The 18,018-nt window shown below is 42.7% G+C and overlaps 1 protein-coding gene across 2 annotated transcripts in view; it reads left to right on the forward strand.

The window, feature by feature from the left end:
* The first annotated feature begins 5,378 nt into the window (after positions 1-5,378).
* tp53i13 (tumor protein p53 inducible protein 13) overlaps positions 5,379-18,018 on the forward strand; it is a 33,777-nt gene continuing 21,137 nt past the window's right edge. Inside the window, exons 1-5 of one of the 2 annotated variants that reach the window (XM_072243268.1) lie at positions 5,379-5,638; positions 6,057-6,131; positions 8,142-8,177; positions 12,557-12,615; positions 15,842-15,920. In XM_072243268.1, the coding sequence (XP_072099369.1) occupies positions 5,555-5,638; positions 6,057-6,131; positions 8,142-8,177; positions 12,557-12,615; positions 15,842-15,920 (333 nt within the window). In that variant the 5' untranslated portion in view covers positions 5,379-5,554. Of the gene's footprint in view, positions 5,639-6,054; positions 6,132-6,502; positions 6,585-8,141; positions 8,178-12,556; positions 12,616-15,841; positions 15,921-18,018 lie in introns of those variants that run through there. The other variant, XM_072243267.1, reaches the window with a different exon arrangement.

An 18,018-nucleotide genomic window follows, 5' to 3' on the forward strand; every position in this document is an offset into this window, starting at 1 on the left:
AGTTCTGATGCCTACCAAGTAACCTGGATGCGAGGGTGGGCTGCTCTTAGCGTCGAGCCGATTTGGAGAGGTCGAGAACAGCTGCTTCAGCAGCGAAACCTAGGCCCGGAATGATTCGTCGCGGGCGGGGGCCTGAGCCCTAGTGTGACGTTTGGACAATTTAAACGTCCGTCCAAATAGTGTGGGGGATCTTCTGTCCGTGGCACTGAGGCTGGGAGTCTGCCTTCCGCTGTTGTGCTTCGTATCTGTGAATTTCCCTGCTAATATGACAAATTGAATACGGAGGCTTTGGGCCCAATCGGGCTGCTCCAGGACTAAGGACTCAATTTGGTTCGGAATGCTGTTGTTGCTGCTCCCTTCTATTCTTTGAATGATTTTGTTTTGATGACTTTTTCTCTTTCTCTGTGGACACTGGGTGTCAGTCTTATTTCTTAAAAATTGGGTTATTTTGGGCTCCTTGCCTTGTGACTGCCTCTAAAGCAAACAACTCTCAAGGTAGTATAACTTGTGCATTCGTTGAAAATAAATGCACTTTGAATCCTGTCAAAGTGCATATATGTAACTACGTTGAGATTCATTTTCTTCAGGCACGTGCAGGAGGAGAAGATGGAAGCGCGAAGCAGCGCGTGCAGCTCTCCAGTGAAATTATATTGTATTTGTAAGTAGGATGCCGTGCACAATTCTGATTTGATGGAGACAGACGTGAGAAGCACAGAGGAACATCTAAAGAAACTTCTGAAATGCCCGGTTCGCTGCCGCTGCTACTGTGCGATCAAGAATCTCTGGAGGGAAGGCTCCAAAGTCCCCGGCTTTGCCTGCTGCTGGCGACCGAGGCTGAGGTTGAAGCGTTCGGCAGACATGGTGCTCAGTACTCCGTGTCGGAGGGCTGATCGGAGGCTCGAAGTTTTCGGCGACTCAGAGTCGGACTGTGGTCGGGCATGGCAGGGAGAGTTTTCTTCCTTCTCCCGTCTACGTGAGATGAGGGACTTTCGAGAGACCTTGAACTATTTTACTGTGACTATGGCCTGTTTTTCATCAAGTTATGGTATTGTTGCACTGTTGTAACTGTATGTTATAATTATGTGGTTTTTGTTAGATTTTCAGTCTTGATCTGTCCTGTGTTTCTGTGATATCACACCGGAGGAATATTGTATCATTTCTTAATGCATCCATTACTAAATGACGATAAAAGAGGACTGCGTGTCCTCATAATCTAAATACAATAGATTCCACGAAAAACTGTGCGTAAACAAAAATGGACAAACAGCCAGTGTACAAAGGCAAATTGTGCAAATAAAAAATAAATAACACTAAGAACATCAGTTCACTCATGAGTTGTGGGGCTCTGAAAGTGAGTACGTATATAGCTGGTGGAATCAGTTGCATGTCTGTTGCTCAGTTCAGGAGGCTGGTAATTGTATGGTAATAACCATTCCTGAACATGGTGGTGTGGGATCTAAGGCTTCTGTACCCTCTGCCCAAGGGTATCAGTGAGAAGAGAGCATGGCCTGGATGGTGGGGGTCTTTTGACGATGGATGCTGCTCTCTTGTGACAGCGCTCGATGTGAATGTGCTCAGTAGTCGGGAGGGCTTTTCCTGTGATTGACTGGGCTGAATGCACTGCTTTCTGTAGGTTACAGGTCTGTAATATTACAGATGAGAAACAAACTAGCTCTGATACAAAACTTTTGCACCTCCCTTTGTCTTAGACCATAAGAACATATGACACAGGAGCAGAATTAGGCCATTTGGCCCATCGAGTCTGTTCCACCATTCCATAACGGCTAATCAATTTCCCTCTCAACCTCATTCTTCTGTTTCTACCCGTCACACCCTGACTAATCAAGAATCTACCTACCTCCGCCTTAAGTACACCCAATGACCTGGCCTCCACAGCCACTTGTGGCAAAGAACTCCGCAGATTCGCAATGCACAGGCTAAATAAATTCCTCCTCATTTCCGTTCTAAATGGACATCTCAGGCCCAGAGACATCAATCGCTCCTCACACGAAAACCCTTTCATTCCCAGAATTATTCTTGTGAATCTCCTCTGAGCCTCCCTAACTAGTCTTCTCTCTAAATATTCTCATTAATCTATCAACAAGTTTATGGTCTTATGGCTTCAAAGGGCAGCTTCTACAAGCAGCACACACAGTACTGTGCAGAGGACTGAGGCACGTATATGTAGTTAGGAAGTCTAAGACTTTTGCACAGTCCTGTAGTAGTTTTATGTATTGCACTGTAAAAACAAAAATCATGGCATATGTGAGTGATGATAAACCTGATTCCGCTATGGGTTTTTATTGTGGACTGAGAGTGAGAAGGGGGCAGGGAGAGGGGAAACATGGTTGTGAAAGGAGGAAGGGAGAGGGGAGGGAGCAGAGAGACATTCTGTAATGATCAATAAACCAATTGTTTGGAATCAAGTGACCTTGCCTGGTGACTCGGTGCTGTTTTTGTCTACACCCCTGCTACCTCTCACCCCTGGCACTCATTCCGTGACACCCCTCTCTTGCAGTGCTCTACCCTCGCCGTTCCTAACATTCTTTGCTCTGCCAGATGATTTACAAACTTACTCTCTGATCCATGTTGACAAATACAGTCCTGTGCAAAAGTCTTAGGCACTTTAGCTATATTTAGCTGCCTACAACCTTTGCACAGTACCATAGTTGTGGCAATCTGGCTCAACATTATTGTGCACATTCCCATCAACGCTCCCCGGATCCTACCAGTCGGCTCCACATCCAGGACAAACTATAGTAGACAATCACCATAACAACGAGCACTTTCAAATGTGGAAGGAAGCCTACACAGCCATAGAAAGAACACGCAAACTCCACAAACTTAGTCGGAGTTAAACCCAGGTTGCTGAAGATGTGAGACTGTGATTCTACGAGCTCAGAGTAACACTGCACAAAATGCTGGAGGAACTCAGCATCTATGGAGAGAATAAACAGTCAACATTTCAGGCTGAGACCTCCATTAGAACTGGCTGCCTGTAAGGAGACAAATCTCAAGTTTGTATATAGTGAACATACTTTGATAATAAATGTACTTTGAACTTTGAAAAGTAGAGAGAGCAGAAGGTGGGAGAAGGGGAAACTGGTAGGTGATGAGTGAAGTGGGTGGAGGAAGGTAGGTGGGTGGGACTCCTTCCCCTTGCAACATTCTGGCTTCTTCCTTTCCAGTCCAGATGAAGGTCTTGGCCTGAAATACCGATTGTTTATTCTCTCTGTAGATGCTACCTGACCTGCTGAGTTCCTCCAGTGTTTGCTCTGGATTTCCTGCATCAGCAGAATGTCTTGTGTTTATGATCTTCTACCTCTGCCAGTGTGCCATCCTGTCTTGACAGTGATGCCCATGTTGACATTAGTTTAGGCAGCAGAGGGCCACTTTCCCTCTTAGGGCATATTTTACAGAGAAGAACCGAGGCAGAAACCAGTCAACAGTAAATCTGCCAATGCAACTTTTACGTGAAAAATAATTTCAACGTCTTCCCCATCCAAGGCCACACTCACTTCAACTAATTGCAGAATCAATCACCAAATCAAGCAATTACTTCATTTAGCCACACACTAGTGTGATTTGCCGTACAAGTTTAGCATTATTAGGAAGAAGCAACCCAAATTAAAGTTCATGAATTACTATTGAAAAATCTAGACACATTTGCATATTTGTGCCAATCTGAAGCGCACTATATTAACTCCCGCTTTTACACAGACCACAACTACCACTTGTTTGTGCTCTATGCAAACAAAAAAATAATTGCCTATAAGTCCACCGATCCGATGCGGTAAAACTGCTTCTGTGTCGTTTTGCATTTTCAAGAGTTGCACTATGAGTTGCAAAACATCTGGTTTCATTGTTAGCATCCAAATCCTTATTGTTAGTTACTTTAATTGTTTAATTGCAACGGGCCTGCAGCATCTAGTGTCAGCTTCATCTGAAACTCCCCATTCCCTGTCCTCAGCGACCCAAGTCCATCCCTTCCTCGTACACCTTCTCAGATGATGGGATCCTTGAACTTCCTATGGTTTCTAAGTGACGTCACTTGCCAAATGGCAAGAAATACCAGGTTTAATTTTTATGGCCTTGTTATACATTTACTTTGTTTCTAAACACTGGACTCTCTGATGGTGGTGTCTGAAAAGAGGATGCTGTCCAAGTTGCATGCTATCTTGGACAATGTCTCCCATCCACTACATAATGTACTGGTTGGGCACAGGAGTACATTCAGCCAGAGACTCATTCCACCGAGATGCAACACAGAGCGTCATAGGAAGTCATTCCTGCCTGTGGCCATCAAACTTTACAACTCCTCCCTGGGAGGGTCAAACACCCTGAGCCAATAGGCTGGTCCTGGACTTATTTCATAATTTACTGGCATAATTTACATATTACTATTTAACTATTTATGGTTTTATTACTATTTATTATTTATGGTGCAACTGTATTGAAAACCAATTTCCCCTGGGATCAATAAAGTATAACTATGACCATGACTATGACTATGACAAAGACATTGTAGAATCATCATCTTTAACGAGATACTACTATTTTTTACAGATAAATAACTGGGGCGTTGGGAAGTTAGTCCTGATGAAGGGTTTCAGACTGAAACGTCGACTGCAACTCTTCCTAGAGATGCTGCCTGACCTGCTGCGTTCACCAGCAACTTTTGTGTGTGTTGCGTTGGAAAGCGGATAGGCCGTATTCATAGACAATGTTACATGCAATAAATAAAGACCCGGCAGATGTTACCTGTCTTGTTTTTATTTTCCTTACTCGGTGTACTTTGCTATTTCATTTTAAACGCACTGTTTCTTTAACTTGAGTTGGATAACTCTTAAATTACGATTGTTATTCTTCTGTCGTTAGTGGCAACAACCAAAGTAAAATTGAACGTGTAAAAATTATTCTAGACTAAAGCAAGCAAGAGGAATTCTGCAGATGCTGGAAATTCAAGCAACACACATCAAAGTTGCTGGTGAACGCAGCAGGCCAGACAGCATCTCTAGGAAGACGTACAGTCGTCGTTTCAGGCCGAGACCCTTCGACGTCGACTGTACCTCTTCCTAGAGATGCCTGGCCTGCTGCGATCACCAGCAACTTTGATGTGTTTCTAGACTAAAGCAGCCCAGTCAATTGTATTTAATTCACTAGTAAAACGAAATTAAAAAGACCAAATTCCGACTGAGTGGAAGAGAATGTGGCGACGCACTGTCTGACACTGGGGAAACAGCCTCGCAGGTTGGACTGGGGCTGTTACATCCTCAGTATCAGTTTCCAGCCATGTCTCCGCGTTCTATTGCACCGCCCACCTTTCAAGTTTAATCCAATCACATTGCGAGGGAGGCGGCGGCTTCGCCCATTGAACCCGGAGTGCGGTGCCTGAGCCGGGCAGCTTCTCCGTGATGGCCGGGTTTCGGGTGCAGCCGGCGGTTGCGGGGCGTTCGCAGCCCGATCTCTGGCGTGCCCCGGGGAGCAGAGGGGCGCGGCTGTAGTGGCGGGGTCGGTCGGTTCGCTTGTGGCTCGGGAGCCGTGCAGGAGCTTCATGGAGGCCGAGCCCGGAGTGGGGCTGCTTCTGTTGTTGTGCGCGCTGCTGGCGGAGGCGAGGGAGCGATGTGATAACGGCAAGGTTGGTGGCGACAACATGGCTCGTCACAGTTCTGACACCCGCTTATATTTACTGAACCCCTTAAAAACTTGTACCTGTAACGTAGTGGCTGCAAGACGAAATGTAATGAAGTGTATGAGGCGCGGTATCGTTACATGGAAATCTAGAGCGTCGGGATCACGTTCATTACCGTGGCCTTGTGAGGCTGCACTGGCCTTTATGGCGGGAATATTGTGAAGTCCAGACAACTGGATGTAATGCTCCCACTGTGGCCCAACTGGTTATTTGATAAATGTTTATCATATCTTCTTTGCTCTTGTATTCTGCACCCCTGTTAGAATCCCTCATGCTTCTAACCTGGCCTCTCAGTTTCAGTGAACTATGTACGTGTCCCAGATCTCTCTCCTCCTGCTTATGATCGTTTTTTTCTTTTTTTTAGTTTAAGCTGCAAATGGATTTGCCCCCAGTCGAAGAGTTGAGCTGTCCTGAACCTGTCTGGCCACTTCCCGAACTGGTAACTTGTAAACTTTTAGCTTTTCAGGGTTGCCTTTGTAGAATGCCACTCTGTATTAGGGTGACTGTCACTTCGTGCTCTTGCTGCTATCGACTTATGCTCCGTACTGAAATCGGTGTTGGGTGTAGACAAAAGCAAATTCAATAATTAGTTACTGATAAGGAAGTACATTGAACTTTGAATATTAGCACCAGCCAAGTTCAAAGTATGTACAGTAGATGCAAAGGTTTGGGCACCCTGGTCAAAATTTGTTACTGTGAATAGCTAAGTAATTAAAAGATGAACTGATTTCTAAAAGGCATAAAGTTAAAGATGACACATTTCTTTAATATTTTAAGCAAGAAAACTTTTTTCATTTCCATCTTCTACAGTTTCAAAATAACAAAAAAGGAAAAGGGCCTAAAGCAAAAGTTTGGGCACCCTGCATAGCAGTACTTAGTAACACCCTCTTTGGTAAGTGTCACAGCTTGTAAACGCATTTTGTAGCCAGCTAAGAGTCTTTCAATTCTTGTTTGGGGGATTTCTGCCCATTCTTCCTTGCAAAAGGCTTCTAGTTCTGTGCTGGCCACAGATTTTCGATGATGTTTAGGTCGGGGGACTGTGAGGGCCATGGCGAAACCTTCAGCTTGTGCCTCCTGATGAGTCCATTGGGGAATTTGAGGCGTGTTTAGAATCATTATCCTGTTGTCGAAGCCATCCTCTTTTCATCTTTGACTTTTTTTTTACAGACGTGAGATGTTTGCTTCTAGAATTTGCTGGTATTTAATTGAATTCATTCTTCTCTCTACCAGTAAATGTTCCCTGTGCCACTGGCTGCAACACAAGCCCAAAGCATGATCGATCCACCTCCATGCTTAACAGTTGGAGAGGGGTTCTTTTCATGAAATTCTGCACCCTTTTTTCTCCAAACATACCTTAGCTCATTGCGGCCAAAAAGTTCTATTTTAACTTCATCAGTCCACAGGACTTGTTTCCAAAATGCGTCAGGCTTGTTTAGATGTTCCTTTGAACCTTTTGAATAGAACTTTGACCAGGGGTGTCCAAACTTTTGCATGCCACTGTATATTTCACCATGTGCTATCCTGAGATTCAATTTCTTATAGCCATTCGCAGTAGAACAAAGAGATACAACAATCAATGGGAAAAACTGCATAAAATAACTGACTAACAATTAATGTGCAAAAGATGATCGGTACAAATATAAAGAGTAAATAATACTTTCTTTTTAAATCTTTTTATTTATTTTCCAAAATTATAAACAGAATAACAATGTTGATACAGAGAGATTGGAATAATCTTATTGTTGATAAGCATATACAAAAAAGATTTCAAATAATACAAGTATAATAGATTTCCAAACTCTTGATATAATTAATCATAGAGAAAAAAGAAATAAAAAGAAAAAAACAAAGAAAACCCCCAAAAAGAAACAAAAAAAAACTAAATACTAAACCCAAAAAAAAGCAAACGGAACAAAACAAGGCTAGACCAATATCTTAAATCGAACGCGTTCAATAATGTTGTCAACTCCACTCCTCTATTCATATATTTTAAGTTAATAAGAAGGATTCGGAAAGGTCAAATTACATCATATGAAAATGTCGAATAAATGGTTTCCAAGCCTCTTCAAATTTAACTGAAGGATCAAAAATGTCACTTCTGATTTTTTTCTAAATTTAAACATAATATAGTTTGGGAAAACCATTGAAATGTAGTAGGAGGATTGGTTTCCTTCCAGTTCAGTAAAATGGATCTTCTGGCCATTAAAGTAACAAATGCAATAATCCGACAGGCTGAAGAGTAAATAATACTGACGAGTTGTAGATATTGGACTTTAGTGAAGCTGTACAATTTTTGTGTTAAGAGAAATGGCTGCCTCTGTTTGATGATCTTGTGTCACTATAGTTAACAACTGGTATGTAGAAAACAATATACAGTGATTTAAATTGTTTTCTTGTTGAATGGATTTAAATGATTTGTCTGTTTCACATTTTGTCTTTCATCTATCAGGTCATTCCAAGTCTGGCCAAGGTGTATCCTGAGCAGGTACGATTGACAGACCAACTGTGTCTATCACAGTTAAGCCCGCATTATTGTAACAATCTGCAAATCTTATACTTTACTATTAATCTGTTAAATTGAATATTATTTGTTGCAGATCTTGCATATTAATTGACTTTATGATAAATCTAGATGAGATTTAAAGAAAAGACCAGTTTTATTTGTATGAAACATAGGTGGAATGTGTCTTTTAAAACTGTCTCATTTTAAAAAGGCCATAGTGTCAGTAACTTTTGATTTTTGGCTTAACTATCAGTTTGGTCTTAACAAAAATGAAAGCTTGGCAAACTTGCTCACAATCTTGTTGGCTTGCCAGGTGGGAAACTGAGTGAAGACCTAATTAGGTTTGTCTGTGATATCCTTAAGTTGAATAATGTGTAGCCCTCTCGTTGAGGGATGGCTAAATGTGCAGTGTGCCTATGTTTTGCTGGCATGTGTGGAGCTACTCACAACAAAACTGACAAGTCATATATAACTATATAATACAGGGAGATTTCTATAGACTCGAGTTCAGATTGACAATAAAGTGTCCCCTATTATTGGTTTACCCCATAATAATTGACACCTCTTAAATTGGAGAGTGGATGAGGGGGACTGTATTTTAAAAAAACAAGCTCCTTAACCTTAAGCAAACCAGTTGTTCTAAAGGTGTCTGCCTATTGTGGGAATTTACAGAATCACGCTTGCACGTACAGATTCTCCGATTGGGTTTATTGGTTGTAAACCCTTTAGAACAGAGGTGAGAAGTGTCATTATCCAGAGGGTGGAGAATCTGTGGAATTCATTGCCACAGATGTCTGTGGAGACGGAATCATTGGGTATATTTAAAGAGGAGGTTGATTGGTTCTTGGTTAGTAAGGGTGTCAAGGGTTATGGGGAGAAGGCAGGCGAATGGGGTTGTGAGGGATAATAAATCAACCGTGATTGAATGCTGGAACAGGCTGAATGGCCTAACTCTGCGCCTATGTCTTATGGAATTTTCCATGTTACTAATTTTGTGATTTTTAGTTAGTTGTTACAGGATTGACTTGTACTGTGTTTCAGATGGGGAAACCTATTGTGAAGTTCGCAATGTAAGTGTTTAAAGGGCTGGTGTCTGCATCAAGTAAATGAATCTAACACGATTTTATGAGAAGTATTCTTGTCTCAATGTTGTGATGCAGCATTCCTGAGTTCTAAGTCATCTCAATTTGTAGAATGTGGCACATAATAAATGCATAGCTAACAAGGAGAACCTGTTCCCATTTTTGTCTATTGTATTTTTTATTCACTCGTGACGTGAAATCGAACACTTCTGCAGGCTTTAAGCAGTTGGCCTGCTTGGTTTTATTTCTACTTTTGATATGGGGGGGGGTGCGATTGGTTTCTTGCAGTTGTGACCTCAGTGATTGAATACAATATTGGCTGCAGTGTGTGCTGGCTTTGTTAAAGTTTGGCTGCCACAAAGTTTGCATTCACTGCAACAGAACTTGAGTTTGGGTGTGGATGGTTGGCACAGGATGCAAACTGTGTGCTTTGACAGGGGCTGAGACAATGTGCTTCAGCTCTGAAAGGTGGTTTGTGCACAGAATGTGCTCAAGCTGAAAATGTATGAACCCAGAATACCGAGAATGTGTCGACCAAATGTAAAGGAAACCATATAAAAACATACAGAAGAACTATAAAACTGAACACGAGATTCTGCAGATGCTAGCAATCCAGAGAACCCACAAACAAAAGGAGTTCAGCAGGCCAGGCAGCATCTATATAGAGGAATAAACAGCTGACGTTTCAGGTTGAGACCCTTCATCAGGATTGAACATACAAAACTGAAGGTTATTTTGAAATAACAAATGACAGTGAGACGATCGACCATAAGGGGAGATGGATGTCATCTTTCTTTTTGGCTATCTGCCCATACCCGCTGTTTATATCTGCGCTCTCCCTTTTTTAAATCCTGGCCCATGCGCGGTGCTGCAAGCAATATCATGTTGAAATTGCTAAGTTCCTGTACTGTTGCTATTCCCCTTTACACTTTCCACCTAACAACCTGAACCCAAAATAAAACAAGATACTGGAAATACCTGGTAGGTCACACCTGTGCGAAGAGAAATGGCTGATATTTTGGATTGAGGTCCTTTCATCTGCCCTGTTAATTCAACAATGACCCATGTTCTGTTTCAAACCCCCCTCCCTGCGCTCGGGGCTCATTTTGTGGCAATGATCTGGTTTATGTCATTCTTGTGCACTCCCCCGTCACAGAATCTTCCTGTTAGGCATTGCACATCCAACCAAAACCTTAAATGACAAGTAAATCATTTGTAAAGTGCCTGCAAGTTCTACCAGCATTTTGTGTATGTGTGGCTCAAGAATTCCGGTATCTGCAGAATCCCTTCTGTTTAAATCACTTGCAATGACTTTATCCTTGCTCATCATCTTTTGGTAATTGTAAAATGGTCGAAATTTTGGATTTGTTTGTCCATGACGCTGTGATTCTTCCCGCAATGTTGGTTTGTGGTGTCTTAGTTTTCAAAGCAACCTAGGCATTGACCCATTTGGTTTGTAGTGAGCAACTTCTTGCTCAATGGTATAAAGGACATACTCAATGGCTATTTTATTAGGTACAGGAGTGGCACTGTTGTGGTTTTCTGCTACTGTAGTCCATCCACTCCGAGGTTCGACAAGCTGTGCGTTCAGAGATGCTGTTCTGCACACCACTGTTGTAGATATTTGAATTACTGTTGCCTTCCTGTCAGCTTGAACCAGTCCAGCCATTCTGTGACCTCTCATCTAAAATGGCAAATTCCTCCCCCCCCCCAACAGAACTGGATGGTTTTTGTGTTTTTTTTTTGCACCATTCTCTGTAAACTCTGTTTTGCATGAACGTCCCAGGAGGCCAGCAGTTTGAGGTACTCAGACCACCCCATCTGAAACCAACAATCATTTTATGATCAAAGTCACTTGGATCACATTTCTTCCCCATTCTGATGTTTGGTCTGAACAACAACTGAACCTCTTGACTGTGTCCGCATGCTTTTGTAGCACTGAGTTGCTGCCACATGATTAGCTGTTAGATATTTGCATTAATGAGCAGGTATACCTAATAAAGTAGCCACAGAGGATAAAACACTTCAGTGTAGTACAGGCCCTTCGGCCCACAATGTTGTGCTAACCTTGTAGCCTACAAGGTTAATCTTAATCAACCTTATTACTATGGATGGTGACTCTAAAGCAGGTGCACGAAATTTAATGGGGTGGATATTTGCACTGAGGAACTTGAGGAAGGAAAGGTGCGAAGATGGGTTTAGGAAGGTGAGTCTTGGGTTTCATGGTTGGAGTCCAGTTGGGATTCACTCTAGAACAAGCAATTTCAGGTATGATCAGAAAAATGGATTGAATGTTTAAAGTACTCCATCCAAGAGGTATACAGCTGTTGGTGAAGGCTTTAAGGCTATTCAACCTAGTTGTGACTGTTGCACAGATGTAGAAAGCCAATGTGCTCAACATCTGAGCCACAAGACCTGAGGAACAAACACAAAATGCTTGAACTCAGCAGGCCAGGCAGCATCTATGGGGACGAATGAACAATTGACGTTTCGGGCCGAGACCCTTCATCAGGAACTGTGTTCAAAGGTTCATTTATTATCAAAGTATACGGCTCTGAAATTCTCCTCCAGATAGCCACGAAACCAAGAAAGAAAAGAATGGCAGCACAATCATCAACCCCCTAATCGCTCCTCCCCGCACAAAAAACAAAACCGGAACAGGCGCATTGACCCACCTCCTACCCCACAAAATCCCCTTCCCCCATACACAAAAAAAACAAGAAATAGCAGGCAAAAAACACAATATATATAAAAAAAAATAAGACTAGGGGTTGGGGGAGTCTACAGTCCAAGTCCATATCCAAAGCGCAGAAAACCTGGATAATCTCCATGCACAGTGGCAGTCTTTTCCCTCTGCGGTAGAAGAATGATCCCTCTAGTGATCAAAAGGCGGTCTCCCCTCTCCAGCAGCGATCAAAAGCAGGCAGCCAGCACTCACCTTCTACATTTGCCTCCGATGTTTCAATCTCCCTCTTGGAGACCGCAAGGGCTGAAACACTTGGACGATCTCCAAACTGCAAATCACAGGCTCCAGCAGTTCCACACTCGTGTTCAAGATGAAAAACAAACATGAAAGGGGTGAAATATATTGTTTCATGATCTATCCAGAAGTTGTTCTCCAAAGGAGCGTTGTATGCTGGCGCCATCTTGGCTGGAAGCATTCTCGTTATCAACAGCTTTATGATGGTCTGTGATGTAGGCTTCAGCTCAAAGCGGCTCTTTGGTTCTCTGAAGAAATGGTGTTATCTCGACCCTGAGGTGTTTTCTTCCTTTTTACAGGAAACGATTCAAGTGTGTATGGACAAGCAGATTGTGTACAATGTGCGAATCCCAAACAGGTACTATGTTAATGATGGGTTATTTTAAAAGAACTGGGGATTTTTAATTTCTGACTTTTTAAAATCAATTGAAGGCATGGTGCAGAATATTTTGGGCTTTATTTAATCTGTGTAACAACTGAACCTTGCAATGTATGTGCAGAATCTACTGGTGTTTTAAGATTTACATCTTGTATTGACCATTGAGATAAGACATAATTACTCACTTCCTCACTTGTCACTTACTTGGAGTAGTTTATCAAATTTTGTGAGGCAGATATCAGCTAGTGGTTACCAATACAATGTATAATAAATTTGGGTGATTATGGCAGGCGCTGCAGCCATGCAGCACATTTTCTGCATGTTGATCGGAAAGACCCAGAGCTTGTGTTTAATATGAAATGAAGTGTAGCACTCTCCTGGTGTTACAACGGAACATCCTTCTTAATCATGATGACAAATCGAGAACTAGTTGACTAGTAGAGTAATGATAAAATGTACTGAAATAAAAAAAGAGTTGATTATTTGTTCCATACTTCACATACATGAGGAGTAAAAGTCTTTACGTTGTCTCTGAAGGTGTAATTTATAGTAATTTGTAACAAGTAGTATGTACAACAGGACAGTCAGTAAAACATAGAAATAGAGTTGTCAGTGTGAATGAAACAGTCTGATGGAAGAAGCTGTCCCGGAGCCTGTTGGTCCTGGCTTTTATGCTGCGGTAGCATTTCCCAGATGGTAGTAGCTGGAACAGTTTGTGGTTGCAGTGACTTGGGTCTCCAATGATTCTTCGGGCCCTTTTTTACGCACTTGTCTCTGTAAATGCCCTGAATATTGGGAAGTTCACATCTACAGATGCGCTGGGCTGTCCGCACCACTCTCTGCAGAGTCCTGTGATTGAGGGAAGTACAGTTCCCATACCAGGCAGTGATGCAGCCAGTCAGGATGCTCTCAATTGTGCCCCTGTAGAAAGTTCTTAAGATTTGGGGACTCGTGCCAACTTTTTCAACCGTCTGAGGTGAAGCTGTTATGCTTTTTTTTTTTGACCACACAGCAGGTATGTACAGACCATGTGAGGTCCTGGGTGATGTGTATACTGAGGAACTTAAAGCTGTTCACCCTCTCAACCCTAGATCGATTGATGTCAATGGGGGCTAGCCTGTCTGCATTCCTCCTGTAGTCCACAGCTAGCTCCTTTGTTTTTGCGACATTGAGGGAGAGGTTGTTTTCTTGACACCACTGTGTCAGGGTGATGACTAATAAAAAGAAACAGTTTCCGATGTGAAGTGTGCATGCCCTCAAGTTTTTTTTTGAAAGTTACTTGCGTCCTGTTACACTGCTGGCACTTATGGCCGCAATGAAGGTTTCTTCTTCATTGCTCTTTCTGTAACGGTTTGTTTTTGTTTTTTGACCAGTCAGGGTTGTTAGCCCTGAGCTGAACCCCCTGAACCTGGAGGACTGGTGGACCACTCTAAGTCTGGCCTCTACCCTTTGACCTGTTTGGCATGGGTGACCCTACCAAAAGCCAAAGCATAAAGCCCCGATTCCAGCCAACATAGCTCTCCGGGTCATTGAGACACACAAGCCTCCAAACCCTACGACAAGTTAATGGTTCTCTTGGAGGGTTTTTTTGGGTAGGTAATTTGTAAAATGCAATGCCAGTTGGAGAATTCCCTATTGCACATTCAAACTTAGTGAAAATTAAACTTCCATTGAGTAAAGATGTCTGTACTTCAAGTTAACTGCTTATGAGGATTTTTCACAAAATAGTGTTGCCTTTCAGATTGTTCTCTTTAACTTTCTAGTAATGTCACTGGTCGCAGGTAATCATGTCTCATGTCTTGTGAGTAAAATTCTAAATCGATGGCAACAGAGTCAAGCCACGTCTAGAGAAGGGCAACAATTGGCCCCACTTCTGTGATTTATTTGCCACTGGTGTCCACAGCCATTGTCTTTATTAACGCTGGCTGGTTTTGAATGCTATAAGCAGCAATGCTTGATCATTTTAGCTATAAAGTTTTAAGTGCTGTTGTTTTGTTGACTGGCTAGAAGCAGATAAACGTAACTGTAGGGACACACTGACATCAAGAAGCGGTTTGGGCAAGTTTTTGTTCACCCCCGACCATGTAGAGTGGAAAAGACGGGGGACCATATCAGTTTAATTTTTACTGCTTATTATAAAATCTCACTCTTGTACAAAATGAAGTAACTAATTGGGAGATGATCTAAATTAACTGGTTTTCCTCATTTTGGGCTTTTGTTTAGCTGAGTTTAGTTGCAGTGTTACTTTGAGCAATTGAGAATGATTGTGTGTCCAGCAGTTTCCATGGGATCTGAAGTAAAGTTTTGGTATTCCACCGGACCTTGCCTCTGATGAGAAATGTTCTTCTCTTCTGTTCAGCGCACGAGGACTATATTTTAATTTATTTAGAGATGCAGCACGGTAGAGGCCCTTAGGCCAAATGAGTTGTGCTGGCCCGCAACCCACTGCTTAGCACTAGCTTAATCACAAGACAAGTGACGAATTAACTAACTAACCAGTGTGTCTGTGATCTGTGGAAGGAAACTCTCATGGTCACGGAGAGAACATGCAAACTCTGATGCCCTGAGCTATAATGGCATTGCCCCAGGTTGGAAGTCTTGTTCTCGAGGAGAATTCCTTTGTGTTCTCCCGATTGGCTCCCAGAGAGGAAATCCATCTAGTCATGCTTGTCCCTTGGGCAAATGGGTGAGACCGCCATTGACAAAATAATTTGGTCACATCCAGTAGAATTTCTGTTGGCCCTGAAGTTGTATCTGGTTGAGACCTGCTGATGTTTTGAGTATACTGGGAGGGAATTGGATCCAAAGGATATCCCAAAAATAGTGTTTGGTTTAACTTTTATTTTGCATAATTAACTTAATATTAGTCTTGGAACTGTCGATGCAATGTGCATCTCAAGGTGATGTACAATTTTCATATTACTCTTTTTTTTATTAATACAGGAAATTTCCTTGCTATTTGCCAGATACATTCTTAAAGATTCTGTAAATGAATTCTGTTTGACTTGGATCATGTTTAGTCAGTTCGTGCTTTGTAGATGGAGAGGTTGCTTGGTGGATAACACTGTATTTTGTTTGCAGAGTTTAAGTACAATCTTGATGAGCCGTATGAATCTGCAAAATTTTATCTGAGCTGTTTTTGAAGGAGGAATTCAAGCATTAATGTCTTAACCCTTATCCTTTGTTTTCTGTTTGAACCGGACAGCGGCATCCATCGACCCAACTGGGCAATGTATGGAGAATACTTGTACATCCCTGCCCAGCGCTGGGTGCACAACCTGCAGGTACTGAAATATTGCTAGTTTTAAACTTGACTTGAATGACGGAGGATGTGAGGTGACCTGATAGAGGTGTATAAGATGATGGGCATTGATTGTGTGGATAGCCAGAGGCTTTTTCCCAGGGCTGAAATGGCTAACACGAAGGGGGATAGCTTTAAGGTGCTTGGAAATGGGTACCAAGGAGAGGTCAGGGGTAAGTTTTTCCACACACACAGTGGTGGGTGTGTGGAATGCACTGTCGGCAGCAGTGGAAGCAGATACAATAGGATAGCTACATGGAGCTTAGAAAAATAGAGAAGGCTATGTGCTATGGGAACTGTAGAGACTACCTAGAACAGTGGTCCCCAACCTTTTTTGCACCGCAGACCAGTTTAATATTGACAATATTCTTGCGGACTGGTTGACCGGGGGTGGGATGGAGTTCAAGTAGGGTTAAACTCACCTCAACATATCTTTTACAGTTAGGGTTGCCAACTTTCTCACTCCCAAATGAGGGACAAAGGTAGCAGTCAAATCCCGGCAACACACATCAAAGTTGCTGGTGAATGCAGCAGACCAGGCAGCATCTCTAGGAAGAGGTACAGTCAACGTTTCAGGCCAAGACCCTTCGTCGGCCTGAAACGTGGACTGTACCTCTTCCTAGAGATGCTGCCTGGCCTGCTGCGTTCACCAGCAACTTTGATGTGTGTTGCTTGAATTTCCAGCGTCTGCAGATTTCCTCGTGTTTGTGTAGTCAAATCCTGGGACACTTTATCCCAGGAAAGACTACCATGACCATGATTCCTTGCGCGGGTACCTGTGTGCGCATGCGTGTACGTGCCGATTTCCTCCCCCCCCCCCCACAAATTGGTTTTGCCTTCATTTTCCCGACTATACATACATTATTTCTACTTTATGTAGGCTGTGTATTTATCATATCATTCCTGCTTTTACTATATGTTGGTGTTATTTATTTATTTTCGGTTTTATATGTTATTTGGTATGATTTGGTAGGTTATCTTTTTGGGTCTGGGAACGCTCAAAAATTTTTCCCATATAAATTAATGGTAGCTGCTTCTTCGCTTCACGCCATTTCGGCACGAAAGGTTTCATAGGAATGCTCTACCTTAGCGGGGGAAATACAGGACAAGGGCAGTCCCCTGTGGGATAAACCAATTTAGCCCAATATACGAGATGTCCCACAAATACAGAACAGTTGGCAACCCCATGTTCAAGTTCAACAGTGCGTGACAGGGAATGAGGAAAGGTGCAGCTGACTCATATCATTTCCTCGTGGCCCGGTAGCTCATGCTTTGCGGCCCGAAACTGGTCCGCAGCCCGGTGGTTGGGGACTGCTGACCTAGAATAGGTTACGTGGTCAGCACAACATTGTGGGCTGAAGGGCCTGTAATGTGCTGTAAATTTCTATGTTCTTTGAGAAACTGGGTGTTCTCCCAACAAGGTGTTAGTCTGAGAGTAGAATGGCATGGAGAATTTGGTGTGTGGGGAAGATGTGTTAATTACTCTCATGTGAGATTCTCATTCTCCCATGAAAGTGACTATTTCACGTTATGCTTATGTATGAAGTGCTCTGGAATGAACTGGTCCTGCAAGAGGGCATTGCTGGGAATAATAAGCAGCCAAAAAGAGTAATTCTCTGGAGCACCAAGCGAGGAGCAAATAGTTTTCATTCTGAGCAACATCCAGCTGTAAAAGTTAGTAGGGTAGTGAGAGTGTGATACACAGCCTATTCAGAATGAGCACAAAGATATGCTCTGTAGAGTGCAGATAATGGAAGTCCTGTTGCTGGCACAGGGGCACGTGGCGTAGTCTGGAGAGGGCAAAGAAAGATGATGAACTGCTATCCCTAGGAAATGAAATGTGAGGCAGCCAGGCAGGCACCGAGTATCCGGACAAGACAGACTGTGTATAACTGACTAGCATCTCAAGGCGTAACAAATGGTTTACATTGTTCTTCCTAAATGACCAAATATGCCACTGGATATCATTTTCTTTATTCCTCTGCAGAAGAAAATCAATTCAGTGTCTGTCTTTCACTGATGCCTGTTTCTAGATTTTAATGTTGCTTGCCAGAATCGCAATAATTGCAGGATTCCTTTAA

This window comes from Mobula birostris, chromosome 25, assembly GCF_030028105.1.
Source record: "Mobula birostris isolate sMobBir1 chromosome 25, sMobBir1.hap1, whole genome shotgun sequence".
Classification (NCBI taxonomy): Eukaryota; Metazoa; Chordata; class Chondrichthyes; order Myliobatiformes; family Myliobatidae; genus Mobula; species Mobula birostris.